We start from the raw sequence: 14,534 nt of genomic DNA on the forward strand, positions 1-14,534 counted from the left end.
CTTCAGGTCCAGGGTGGAGGCTGAGCACAAACCCCAGCTCTAGAAGGATCTCTCACCCCTCAGAGGCCCCCCAGCAAATGACACACAGCAGTGAGGTTTATCTAGATACAGGTACTTTATTTACAAATATTTAGATTAATAGCATTGTTACATCAAATGAGGAGTACAGCAGTCCAACCAGATCCTTTCTGTGACAGAAACAATCAGACCTACTGAACTGACTCCGGGAGTACAGGTATTGCACCTCAACAAGCTGTAGTCATTACAACACTGACTTCACACCAGCAGCAGGTCGTGGTCCCTGGGCAAGCCCTGGTGCAGCCTCGGGGGAAGCAGATGCAGGAGCTGGAGATCTCGGACATACCCATCTACTGAGGAACAGGAGGTAAAAAAGGACTAACCAGACAAAACAGAGGGACAGTGCACAAGTTACCCAAACCCACTGTCTGCACATTCCAGTTTTGGCTTTTATTTAACAAGGACTGTACAATACTCTGGTACCACTGGTTACTTACAAGTCTGAACATTGTGGAGTTTTAGTGTCTAGAGCGGGATTTTAAGGCTACTTTGTATTTGAAACGCTGCAGTGAGCCTGAGGTGGGACATTAAGCACTTACCCTTCCATTTTTAAACCATGTGATGTTTCCCAAGTGAAGCTGCACTTGGAGCCACAGTTAAAACCTCCCCTTAGTGCAGCAACATTCCCCCCGTGCAGGGTCACCACGTGACACCCCTCACACACAGAAGGATGTACTCCAAGGCTGGATGCAAAACCCTTAAAAAAACCCCTCACACAGGACTGGTAAAAAATACAACAGCAGTTAAAATCCCTGGAGAGCACATGTTGTTCCAAGTGTCCAGTTCAGCCTCTGCCCATTCCCAAAGGTACAGGTACAAAAGCAGGGGGTGTGCGAGAGCCCCGGCCACGGATGGAGCCTGAGAAGGGCAACGAGAAGCAGAGGGGAGAGAACCCCCAGTGCAGAGATGAGACAGATCCCACTAGTGTTAATGTCTGTGTCCCCAGCACCGCATCCCTGGGGACACTGGGAATGCTGCCTGGGAGCTGCAGCCAGGGCCGGGCTGTGCTGCCAGGGCAGGTGGGCACAGAGAGCTCAGACTGTACAAACGGGGTTTTCTTACACACTGTTCTAATGCCAGGCATCGGTTTCTTCAATAAAATCATATACACAGGATGTATTTAACTGTTAGCTCAGTTCCTTCAAATTTTATACATATTTACGTTCTGTTAACAAATGGAAAGGAGAGAAGTGGCAAAAAAAAGGACATAAAGCTATTGAGCACAAGAATGAACAGGTCACTTCCCGGCGCCACCCCGACCCCCAACACATCCCACAGGGAATTCTTCCAACAAAGCACATGGTTACAGAGCCCCTCGCTACCATCGGAAGTCATTTCACAGCAAAAACTCATCCTTTACTATGGACAGCTCCAACAGTTAGAGGTGGGGGAGAAAGGCCAAAGAACCATAAAATTAAACCATACAAGACAAAAGCCCTGCGAAAGTGTAAAATCAGGAGTCCAGCATCAGTGCTCAGTTTAAATTATGTATCGGTGACACTATCACAAGGACAATCAAGGAAAAAAAAAAAACTTCTAGATTTACCATGCAGGAGAGGTTTTATTACTCTACTTGCCTTTGATAACCTGATTACATCTAAAGTTGTTTAGCAGTTTAGTACTGTGTTAAACTTGTCTCAAGAGTTTTAATTAAACCCAGTAAGATGTACAGAAGACGGGGCAGCGGCCAAAAGCAGCGCTCCCGAGAGCAGAGGTGTGGGGTCAGAGGAGCCCTGGAGGGTCAGAGGAGCCCTGGAGGGTCAGAGGAGCCCTGGAGGGTCACTAGCAGCCACAGCCTTCCCTCTGGGGCTGGGGTTCGCTCGTTAGCCGCCCGCCCTGCGGGGCCGATGGTTTGTGCTGTACGCCCGACTCGGCCGCGTTCAGGTCCAGGCTCCCGTCTTGGATGTTCTGGTAGATCTTCTTGGCGGCCTCCAGGAACGCGTCCTCCACGTTCTCCCCACTGCAAGAGAGCGGCAGAGTTACGGGGCTGCCCCTCAGCATGGCAGGGACACCGTGCTGGGATCCCACCGGGGCTCCCCTGGAGCCGCCCGAGCCCAGCTCCAACCCCGTCCGTGGGACAGACCCGGCAGCAGGAACCTCCTGGCCACTGCACCCAGCAGAGAATGAACCACTGAGCAGCAAAAACAAACCAAGGCGTCGAGCCACGGGCACAGGACAGCTCTGACAGAGGCCCAAAGAAGTTCCCCTCTGCCAGGTGCCAGTGGGAGCCCCAGTTCCTGGTGTCCCTGAGACCTGCTCCCCCTGGGACACAGCCAGCCCCAGGCACAGCAACTCCTCAGGGACTGAAGGGACCAGAACAAACTCTACAGCCTGAAACACCCGAGGGAAGGAATGTCTGGTTGGGAAACACTGACCCACGTGTACACATTCCACACTCAGACAAGGCCTTATATCCCAGTTGGTTCATTTGGATTCAACCAGTGTTTGAAATGTAGCCAGAGCTCTAATTCCTGAGTTACATTCAAGTCAAAGCTGCTGAACACACCTCACCCTCCAAGGGAGCTCAGAAACGTTTGTCTGCTCTCTTATGCACTTGCAGCCCCTTCCCATACCCAGCTCCACGGCTGCTCTTGGTCACAACCAATATATTCCTCTTAAACAGATGGATCTGAACCATTATTGCAGATAAAAGCCACTTACGTTTTTGCACTTGCTTCGAGGAACAATAAACCTGTTCAGAAACAGAGGTTTAACAGTCAATGCACAACACACCAAAGAGCCCCAAGTCAGACACATTCAGATACTCATGACCTTCAGTTACATGCAAGACACTATTTTAGTACTAAACAACATTGACTCAAATTGATTTCTAGAACTAAGACAGTGAGCACCAAGCCAGACTGCCTCGGGCACGGGAGTTGTACATACAATTCCAGGACTTTGGAAGAGTAAGCTCACAGCTATCAGTGCTCAGGAGCCACTTTAACAGCACTATCTTGTAGGAAATGTACCAGCCCAAGAGAAAAAACACACCATTTTCTTCAGCAAATTGTTTGGCTTCTTCATATGTAACATCCCTCTGTGCTTCCAGGTCTGCTTTGTTTCCTATGAGGATTATCACCTGGTTTGGGAGAGACAAAGTTAGTCTGGGAAAAAGCTCGTGAGCATTTTCATTGCCGTCCTCGTTTGTGATAAGACTAAAAAACCAGAAGAAAATATGCAGAGCAGGTTATCTGCAGAGGCCACGCTCCTCCAGGAGAGCTCTGCTCTAGCATTCCCCACTCTGGGAAGGCAGGAACAGCATCTCCAGCCTTCCAGTGCTTTAGGCTGTTCTCAGGAGACCAGGTCCTAAAAAGCAGTGCTGCTACTCTTTGTTCATGAGCTGGACCCTGAGCCACTTCTTGTGTTTGTTTAATCATCTGCCAATCCAGACAGAATCTTTAGAGGTTTCTTTTGTCACAGCAGAGTCTTCTCATCAGTTTGGTGCTAAAGTATTTTAGAGGCATTCAAGAAAAGGCTGAAGGACAAGAGTTGTGTGGTATGGTCAGAAAGACCTAGAAGAGGAACCTTCAACCTTCCTCCCCATCCCTATGGAAGCCCTGGTCAGCTTTTGCTGAAGATCCAATTCCCATTCCAACCTCAGACAAGAGAGCATTCACCTCGTCACTACCACAGAGCAAGAAGAGGAACACAAGTTAGAGCTGGTCCAACTTCATCACAGTTTATCTCCAACTGCTTCAAGCAGCCCCTGAAAGGTGAGTGGCACAGCAAGACTTTTAGAAGGAGCCCCTTTTGCTGCAGCTGCAGTCAGGGAAGCAAGGGAAGCACTGCAAGGACTGGAGAGAACACAGGCAGCTCTGCAGAGCCCACTGCAGGTGCCTCAGGCTGAGCCTCCCCCCTCTGGCTCAGGGAGCAGCAATGCTGCTTTCCAGCTAAATAAAGTCCAACTTACAGTATTTGGATTGGTGAGGTTCCTTGCATCTGTCAGCCAGCTGCTTAAGTGATTATATGTACTTCTTCTGCAAAGAACCAAGTGAGGACAGTTTTAGCCTGGGTATTTTATAAAATATTTAAGTGCCTATAGCACAGTCAGCATCCACCAAGCAAACATCCACCACCCCTGCTCTTCTCCCCACCTCCAGACACACAAAGCAGCAGTTTGGGCTCAGACCAACATTTCAAGTCAACTTTTACCCCCCGGAGCAGCTCTTACAACACGTGTGGAAAGCCAGAGCAATTCCCATTTCTGCACACAGAGAACCTTGGTGTTGTTCTGCACAGAACACATAAAAGGCTTTCCTGTCAATCATCCTCACAGAACACTGAGCAGCACAAGAGCACTTTGGTAACAAACTGCAGATGATGTTTTACTCAAGACTTACACAAACAGGAAAGGCACCTCCACGTGCAGGAAGAAACAAGAGGTGCTTGACAAGTATGGAGAACAGCCCCAGAGGGAGAGGTGTGAAACAGAGGTACTTCATGGTGCATCTGCTGAATTGCTGCTTCAGCAGCACCTTCAGCTCCCCCCTCTCCTGGGCAGTGCCAGCCTGGGAAGGCCCAGGGCAGCAGGGCTGTGCTCCCTCCACACACCATCCCAGCACTGCGGCAGTGCCCGGGGCTGTGCCCACGCTGGGAACACTCTGCCAGGTGAGGGCAGTGCCCAGGGCCCCCCAGGAGACAAATCCACGTGCTGAGGAGCAGCTTTTAAGGACAAAGCCAGTTCTCTAAAAAAGCTTCAACCCAGGCAGCCACGGCCTGAAATGGTGAGATCCTCAGGCCTGTCAGCAGCGACATTTCCCAAGGAAAGCAGCCACACAATTCCTTAGGGATTTATACAAAGTGTGGAACTGTCACACAACAGGACACTGATCATCCAGACACAAGCCAAGGGCACAGATAAGACAGGACACACAAGAGCTCCTGCCCTTACCTGGTGATGTCGTAGACCATGAGAGCTCCTGCTGCTCCTCTGTAGTAGCTTCGTGTGACAGCCCTGAATCTCTCTTGTCCTGCTGTATCCCAAATCTGTAGTTTAATTTTTTGGCCACTAACTTCAATTATTCTTGTGCCAAATTCAACACCAATTGTGTGGGGACAGTCTGCCATAACTGCCATGAGAAACAAGAGCAAAGATCAGATCTCTCCAGGACAAGGTTTCCTTGCTGCAAAGATGTGACTATCAGCAGTTTGCAGTTATCTTTACTAGATTTTCAGTCTCTAAGAAAGCATTTTTACAGCTACAGTTCCCAAACCGTATCACTTAAACAGAAATAAAATGCTGTATTTCCTGAGCTGCAGTTAGTTTTAAAAACAGTTATAAAATTCCTTGCCTTCTCTGCTGCTGTTTGGCCATACATATCAGAAGGTATCAAGTCAGCTGATTCCCAGTCTATCCTTGCAGAAACTATTTCAATGCAGTGGGAAAAGATAACTTTTAGGGAATTACCAAGAAAGATACAGTTCAAAAGTCTGTAACATCTTCAAAAACAAGTATCTGGGTTGTTTCAGACAGGGCAACCACACGACTGTGCACAGGAAATGCCACTTTCATAAGGAGCTCTAAACACAACAAATCAAACCCCAGAAGGCATCTTTCCACTTCTGATAAACTCAGGTTAATAAGAAAGATCAAGAAAATACAGGAAGGGTGAGGAGCTCCTCAGGCTCCCTGCAGTTAGTGACAGTCACAGCAGAGGGGTTTGGTGCTGACAGACCAAGAACAAGACACATCCCCACTGAGAATCTGACCACAGGTAAAGTGGTATTGAAATAATCGGTTGAAACTGCATTTTAATCAAAAATAACAGTCAGAAAATCCTATTTCTACTAAAAAACAAGTCTTTTAAACTGCAGCTCCTACCCACTTGTTACCACACCTCGAGTAGCACATGGTGAGCTCAGACTGACTCTGTGCTGATAAATACCTGCAGAATTACTCAGGGAGTGAGGTAACAACTGCTGCAAACCACAAGGCAACACACTTTAGGAGCTAATTCTTAATTAAGGATGATACCATATATAAAAGAATGTTTGAGACAGACTGCAGTGAGCCTGAAACACCATCACCCAGGGCAGGCCAAGTGTCCTGACTCACAGAGCTGCAGGCAATGGCAGTGCTGCTCAAGGCTGCAAACAAGAGAAATTAATCCTTTTTTCTTTTTGAACTCCTGAACAGCCTTAAAAACTCCAGGTGCTTGTGAGCAAGCGACACCAATACTGAAATCATAACATTTCAGACAAGAGATTTCGCTTTGTTCCGAATCAAAATTCCCCAGAAAAGCTGTAAAAGCAGATCTTGTTCTTCCCACTCCTCACAGGCAGGACTTTTACCATTGCTACATCAACATTTTGTCTCTACATCTGCAGAAGTCAAAGCAAAAAACCTGACCCAGTACAGTCCAGACAGATTCACACAGCAAATGCAGCTCATGCACCATGGAAGCAAACAGGCAGGAAAAGAGGGGTGGAGACACAGGAAAAATGCTGGGAACTGAAATACTCACACTTCTTTTCTGTGAATTGATGAAGCAAACAGGACTTTCCTACACCCATGTCCCCTGTTACAGAGAGAAGAGTTAAATCATTGTTGCAACAAGCACGTTTTCTTCATCCCACACAACAAATGGTGCAGACAGGCAGCCACTCCTTTCCCAGGAGCTACAGCCCTTCAATTTGTCACTTCTACCCCAGAGCCTTGGGTACAGGTACAGGGCTGCAAGCAACTCCAAAAATAACTGAATTTGTATTCCTGACTTTACAACTGTATTTCACAAGGTTATAAAAATACTGACAAGAAATCACTTCCACTGATCCACTTGCACAATGCCAAGACTGAGGCACAGCAAGATGTTTTAACAACTGACTTTTCCAGAGGCTGAGGCTTCACAGCAGCCTTACAAACCTGTACAGTAACACTGCAGATCACTTACACCTACACAAGGCCATTAACAATTAAACAATTAACAGCCAGACCAGTTCTTCCAGGATAGTAATGAATGTAATCAAGTCCCTGACTCCAAACAGCCAAGGAAGCTGCAGCTAAAGCAACATTTGAACACAAAAATTGTCTTCTCTGCAGGAGGTTTATAAGCCTCATGCAATGGTTTCCAATCAGCAGTTGTGCCTTCAACAGAAATTCTGACACCTTTGAGAGTAATGATGCAAAGTGCTCGAGTAAACCCGAACCAACACAACATCCCAGTTGTGCTGACTCCCAGGCATTTCTTCCCCATTTCCCCATCCAAAGCAGTTTTTAAGAGGAACTCAGCAACTGGGGGAACTCAGCACAGGCACTGGGCCTTGCCTCCCCCCCCAGCTCCAGTTCTGGGGCACACAGAGGCATTTTTGCCTTTATGTTGTCGCTGCTGCTGAAGCTTCAGAGCAAGTGTGGTGACCTGAGGTGGGACAGACACCCCCTGAAAGCAGCAGTGGCACAGCCCCAGGTTCCTCCCCCACCCACAGCCCCACACAGCCAGGGCTGTGCCCAGTGGTACTCACCAATAATGATGTACTTAAAGATGTAGGAATAGTTGTAAGGTGCAGTTGCCATTGTGGCACTAAAACAGAAAAACAGAACACGTCAGAACTGGGACTTGGTCACCAAACTCAACCCCATTCATCCAATTTAGTTCATATCAGCAACTCCCTCCAGCTACCCTTTCAGTCCCAGTTCAAATTTGTGCAGCTCCCCAGAGTCACTGACTTAGTGCCACAGACACCCAGCAAGCTCCCACATTGTTTACTCTGAACTCTAAGCAGAAAAATGCTCTGATACTTAATGAATTTTATCCAGAAAGGCTTAAAGCTGTTGGAAAGCTCAGTCCCTCCTTGCTCTCACAGCCCTTGGCAGAGCAGCGCTCACCCCCCAAACAGCTGATGTATGAACTCAAAATAAAACCTGACTCCAACACGAAAATCTGAAGAGGTTTTACAAAAGCAGCGAGTTGGAACTATTACATCACACTTTGGAGACTTGCAACAGCAACAAAGGAAACAGTGCAGCTTGCAGCAAACAGCTGAGGATTATTGAGAAGGCTGGAGTGGCCCTGGGTTGCTCTTGGCCACACTGGAAAGCGGAGCAGCCACAAATCAGATGGTCAGGAAGTTGGTCTCCAGGGCTGTGGCTTTGTCAGCAGGGCAGTGCTACAGCAGCAGCTGCTCTTTTTTAAAGGCAGCAAGATTAGGTTGGGGGAAGTCATTCTAATATTCCACAGTTTTCCTATGCTTTCCTGAATGTAGAGGGAATTAGAACTTCAGCTGTGTAAATCTGCAAGGAGTAAAGACTGACTTACCAACTAATACATCAGTTACCAAGATTCCACATCTATACAGGCAGGTAACATAAGGGATGAGAAATGCCTGTTTTTGTCACAGGCTTAAAGTTAAACTCCACTGTGACCAGCTAAGCAAGTGGAAGATTTGTGCCAGGAATTCCCCATTTCCCTCCCTGCTCCTGCAGGCAGCCAGCCATCAGGAACACAGGGCACTCTTTGCAGGAACACTGAGCCCAGAAAGATTTTCATTCAGTCATGTGTCATTCACATGGCAAACGAAACCAGGACTGGAAGGAAATAAGAACATGGGAAAGCTGACGGGCCTGGGACCCTCTGAAAAGCAAAGTACTGTTTCTTGAACCACAATTAATCCCTCCCAGTGAACTGCAGTCACAGGGAAGGGGAACATTCCCAGCACACGCCAACAGCTCCACACTGCAGAGATTGAAGGCAAACATGCTTATCTCCACCTCAGAGGGGAACAACTCCAGCAGCAGTTAAGAAGGGTTTACTGAGTGCCAGGCTCTGATCTGCACCTCCTTCCCTCCTGCCTGGCTCAGGACATGGGAACACTCAAGGCCTTCCATCCCAGGCAGTGTGCAAAGCACCCACACTAAATCCTACACACGCTGTTCTAGCAAACCAAGTGTGTTCCAAGATAGTAAACTAAAGGCAGTTTTGGACAGTAATGCACCAAGCAGGCCAGTAGCTTCACTGCCTTATTTTCTGCAAGACTCCAAAGTTACATTCTCTTCCAATATCTGCACTGATTATTTTCAATACCAGCGAACAACGACAAGTAACAGCCCCATATGGAATTCCAAATTAACTTGTCACTGTGGAAACATCCAACACTTCAAGTTTCCTGAACATCCTCACATATGATGGTTTCTTCTCTTCTCCAGCACATCCCAGCGCAGGAACACTCAAACTGGGCATCTTCTGACCCAGTGCATGTGTTCTGACAGGACACTTCACCTGAGATGTGATTCCCAGGACAGGAATGTGTCATAACTTATGCTGGGAAAAAACCCAACCAAACCAAGCAGCACCAAGACAGGGAACCAACCATCATAAAATCTGCCCTGGAGAAGCCTGGGTGGCCTCTCTTCTTTCACAACACCAGGAATGCCAAGAGGATGCATCCTGCTATCCCAGCCTGTAAACAGCACCACCGGAAGTGAGCAGGACTCTCCTTCAAAGGATGGACAAGCTGGGAACTCTGTGCAGGCTGGGTCACACACTGAACTGAAGTGAACCTTTATCTCTGTTTATTTACCAGACTGGGTTTGCTTGCTCAGATATGTCCACCTTCATTATACCCTTTAAGTAAACAAGTCTAACTGTGCTATTTCAACACAAAAGAAACTGCCACAGCTTTCCAACATGTGCATCAAAACCACTTCAAAGGGACACAAAACCAAATTCTGCGCTTGGCAACAAGTTCTGTTAAGAAATGGGTGGGAAAGGAGGACCCAATTCAAGCCACATCTCATTGCTGGAACTCCACCCTCGTGGTTCCAGTGACATCAGGCTCTACCAGAGGTGGAAGGTACCACACACCCTTTGTACCCAGCACACAGCTTCAAAAAAGATTATGAACAGCAAGATCATAAAGGAATTCACTCATAGGAGGAGTCTGGACCTTCTCTCAAGACCCAGAGTTGCTGCAGAAGTCACTGTGTTTGGCACACATCTGTACTGAAAGCTGCAGAAATAGAGATATTAAGTTTAATCATAATTTCTGGAGTTAAAGTGAAAAATAAAGCAACCCTTGGGTATTGGGATTACATTTATTCCAAGGGTCACATTACAAAAAAAAGATTCTGAAATACTCCAAATCATTACTAAAGGTCAGGAATCTTTTCTGGAGAACAGATGACTTCTTTTAGAAAAAATGAAATAAAACCCGAAGCAATACTAAAACAGCCAAATAACAAACTTCTAAACACTCAAATTCCAGTAAGGATTAGCAGGAATTCAAACTGTACTCAGACCTTGGAATAAAAGTGATATTCCAGAAGGACTCTGTGCTGAAGGGGAAAAATAAATGCAACAAACTGAACAGAGAAGCTCTGGGGAGAATTGAGCCTTGGAGAACTGACACCTCAGCATTTACTGCAGCTGGAAGGAGGAAGTCCAGACAAGGACAGGGCACACCAGGAGTCAGTAAACACTGAAATATCAGCTACATGTCAGTGCAAGGGGCTCATTTCTGTTAAAATCAGCACCCATCTGTAGAAACTGGAGCTCCACCTCCACTTCCAAACCCTCTCCCTGTTCCAGATACGTGAATCTTAATAATCCAAATATGAGGGGTTGGGGCTTTCCTCCAGGAGGGCAAGAACTGCCCAGAAATATCCCCAGCTCAGCCCCAGCACTGCTGACATCAAAGTTACCCAGCCATGAATTTACTGTTACCAGAAAGCAGAAGTTCAGTCTGGGAGCTTGGCCTACCTGCCATCCCTGTTCCAGGAAAGGCTGCCAGCTCAGGACAAGCTCTGGCTCCCCTCTCAGAGGCAGCACTTCCCAGGAGTTCAGAGCATTAGTCCAGGATGGCCACCAGCCAGAGGCTCGTGGCTCACTGTGCACAGATTTCTGTCATTTCAAAGCCTGCACAATTAATTTCCATATTCCAGTTAAGCCTGGGAATCTCACAGTGAGCAGTGGCACCATCATCCATTTCCAGACATCAACTTCTCCCTCAGAGGCATTTTTTAATAGAAAGTTAAAGATGACCTTAATGAGGTGCCAGTACATCTCCATTTCCTCCTCTAATCAACGAGCACTCCACAGGTATTTAGAGATCTCACTGCAGCCTTATTCCAAGCATCAGCACATCTGATCCCCCCAGATAAGGCAGTTCCAGGCACACTGCCCTGATTCTGTATCACAACACCACAACTGTAAATATCAGAGTCACACCAGCCTTTGTGGGACCTGGGCAGTTCCTTCCAGCTCAGCTCCAGGACATCCAGTTTGAACTCCAGCCTGGATACCATTTGCATAGAGAAATGTCATATTTTTCTGCTCAGCAAGCAGCAGGTCTGTCATGAGAAGAGAGCAGAACCTGCAATGCACAGGTTTTATCAGACACTGTGTGTGGGTAATGCCATCAGCTGATGGGTGGTCAATCCACAGGGATCACAGCTGTGGGAACAACATCCCCTTCAAACTCAGGACTGTCCTTTGCTACAGGTTCCCCACAAAACCACACCAAATGCAGCCAGGGAACCACTGGGTAGTTACTCTGAAGCCAGAGGGATTTTGTATTCCATCAGCCACCCAGGTGTTCTTCCCATCATTCTTCAAGGATATGCAACAGGAAGGGATCTCACAGTTGAAGCTGCAGATTTCCTTGGATGTTACTTAGCAGAGAACACTGAGATGGATGAGGGGAGGGGTTGTGGGGAGGTAGAACTGTATCAATTCCAAACTGCACTTTTCCCCTGAGGAAGACTTTTGCCAAGCACACAAAACGTGGTCCAAGTGGTACCTTCCTTCAGGAATAGTCTGTCACTGCCTCAGTTGTGGCCTCCTGTAAAATCCCAGCCCACTGGGAGGTGATAACAGTTCTGTTATCAATTCATTCCCCCAAGCAATTCATTCCCACAGGTCCCTTGTCCACAGCAAGCCACGAGGTCTGTTCCAATGAAATTCCACTGTGGTTCTCTGACTTCCACACCCCAAGGACACTCAGGGTTCCTGACCCACACCAACATCTCAGCCCTCTCGAAGGTGCTGCCCCACAGCTGCTCTGCTGCTTTATTTCTGCAGGCCTGGCTTTACAAAGCCCTGCTGAGCCTGATCCCTGAGGACTCTCCGAGCCTGCTGCAGCCTCCACACGTGTCTGACAACATCACTTGTTGCTGGCCAGCTCCTTCCTCGTCCCTCAGCTCTTCCAGAGTCATCCTCTCCAGCTTTCCCCCCTTGGATTTCATCAAGGCATCCCATGAGCACAAGGCAGGGAATTTGGCTGAGCTGATCTGTGAGCAGAGAGCAGCCCAGCAGGTCTCTGTGATCTGCTGTCCAAGATCCCTCTGCATTTCCTTATTATCCCCATGTCCAGTTCCTCTTTCCCTGGATGCCCCTGTGCCCTGCAGGCTCTGGGGCTCAGCCTCCCCAGCTCCAGCCCTGCAGGGCCCTCTCCAGGCTGTTCTTGGAGAAATGTATTTAATATATTCATGTAAAAGACTTTAACCCAGCCTGGAGCCCAGGAAAGATTTCTAAGGCTTCACAGGCCTTCACTTCTCCTTCTACATGAGAATTTTGGCTTTAATTTAAAATCCAAGCCATACATCACACTGCCTTCACTCTCTGATCTCCCCACCAGCTCTCCAGTCCTTCCCACATTGTGCTGCTTTATCCTTCTCATGGTTTCACATCCTGCTCCACAAAGTTACTCCATTTTGTTCCCTAAACTTCCTGCTTTTCTGTGTGCACACCTCATCTCTCCCTGACCACACCCAGATCATGGCACACTTGCCCTCACCAGCACTTTCTCCCATGTCCATCCTCTCAGCCATCCCTCATCCACCAGGATATCCCCACTTATCTCATTTTCCTCTTCCTACAGAACAGTCAGTTCACAGCAGGAGAATCAAGGTCCAAGGGTATCAGGGAAGTTTGGGACAGTTTATACAGACACCAGCAGAGTTTTGTTGTCATCCCAACAACCCTCTGGAGTCACCACCTTGGAAAACACAAGTCACAGACATTTCAGAACAAAATGAACTAAGATCTACCTCGTGTTTCAAGAAGACACAGCAAAATGAGAACCAACCACAAGCAGGTTCCATTAGATGCACAAGAGTGAGCAAGCCATTTTAAAATATTATTTACATTTTAAATCCCAGTACCTCCAGTAGAACAGGTTTGTTTCCAAACTGCTGTCCTTCACAATAACTCCTCTTTTTTTTTTTTGTTATTCATAAAATGGAAAAGGAAAATAGGAACTTCTTCCTTCCACTCAGATTTACGATTTTGCAAATCCTAAGAGCCTCCGAATCCAAACCACGACAGGAATCAATCCCAGGGCCAAAGCATTCCACAGGATAACATCTGGCTATTGAAAAAGTTGTGGTGCTTTGGGGTTTGAAGAGGTTTAGGACACAGTGAACCTGAGTGAATCTTGTTCACAAAGGGGTTCTGTAAACTTTGAATAAATGTCAAACACAGAGCCTGTTTCTGAGGTCTAGAAAGCAAAGGCCACACCAAGTAACATCCAGAGCCAGACTCCAGTGCAGACACCTCCCTCTGCCTGGCCTTAGAGCAAGGACAATTCAGCAAAACTTCAATTCAAGACAAAGCTCCCCACAGACGTTACAGAAACTCCATGTGTGAACACACAACCAGGTGAAAGAGCAGAATTTCTCTCTTCTATTTAGCCCCAACAAGCTTTGACAAAAGAAAACAGAGAACGAGCCTAGTGCACTTTCATTGCTTTCTCGAATGGGATGTGGCTTTTCCCTCAGCCCTCAAAATCATTTTTATGTCAAAGTTCATGACAGTGCAGGTCAACATAACAATCAAAAGTCCAGATAACGCTGCACGTCGACCACACAGACTATAATATACACCTACACACCCTGCGGGCGACTGCAAGAGCTAGTAAGGGACGCATATTTATAAATACACATAAATATATGGCGTGTGCAGGGGGATTTGGGGGTGGCGTTACCAGGGGGGCGGCGGTGCCACACGGACGGAGCGGCCTAGTCCTGCTCGGCCGCCCCTTCCCCTCCTGAGGCCCCGGGGCCGCTCGGCTCCTTGCAGGCCCACCGTTCCTCGACTCAGGGCGGGCCCAGGAAGTCCTCACCTCCCTACGGGACCCGCCCGGCCCGGCGGAACCCAGCGGAGCCCATCGCGGGGCCTGGCGCCTCAGGCCCGGGCCGGGTGGCCGCCCGCCCCTCCCCGGGCGCGCCGTACCTGTGCTCGGGGCTCGGGGAGCTGTGCAGCGCGGTGCCTGTTCCCCGCAGCGGGGCGGTGTGTGCGTGTCTCCGTGTGTGTGTGCGTGTGTGTGTGTCTCCGGTCGGGGGGGCCTCGCTCCGCGCTGGCTCCGCTTCCCCTCAGACGCGGCTCCGCTGCGCCCCCATCACCCCCGCAGCCAAGATGGCGGCGCCGCTCGCACGGGGTTTCCCCTCCCACCCTCGACGGGCACAAAGAGTGGGCGCGAGGGCGCCGCGCCGCGGCCAATCAGAGCGGCCGCTGCCCCTCGCG

At 48.4% G+C, this 14,534-nt stretch overlaps 1 protein-coding gene across 1 annotated transcript; it reads right to left on the reverse strand.

Moving 5' to 3' along the window:
• Positions 1–96: 96 nt before the first annotated feature.
• RAB14 (RAB14, member RAS oncogene family) lies at positions 97–14,462 on the reverse strand. Its single transcript, XM_027688050.1, has 8 exons — positions 14,244–14,462; positions 7,540–7,598; positions 6,546–6,599; positions 4,973–5,150; positions 3,992–4,058; positions 3,073–3,160; positions 2,740–2,770; positions 97–2,038 (listed from the first exon to the last, which is right to left on the reverse strand). Exons 2-8 carry the CDS (start codon positions 7,589–7,591, stop codon positions 1,861–1,863), a joined length of 648 nt encoding a protein of 215 aa, XP_027543851.1. The 5' UTR covers positions 7,592–7,598; positions 14,244–14,462; the 3' UTR covers positions 97–1,860.
• Between the last annotated feature and the right edge of the window lie 72 nt (positions 14,463–14,534).

Source organism: Neopelma chrysocephalum, unplaced genomic scaffold (assembly GCF_003984885.1).
Source record: "Neopelma chrysocephalum unplaced genomic scaffold, ASM398488v2 Primary Assembly neopelma1_74, whole genome shotgun sequence".
NCBI lineage: Eukaryota > Metazoa > Chordata > Aves > Passeriformes > Pipridae > Neopelma > Neopelma chrysocephalum.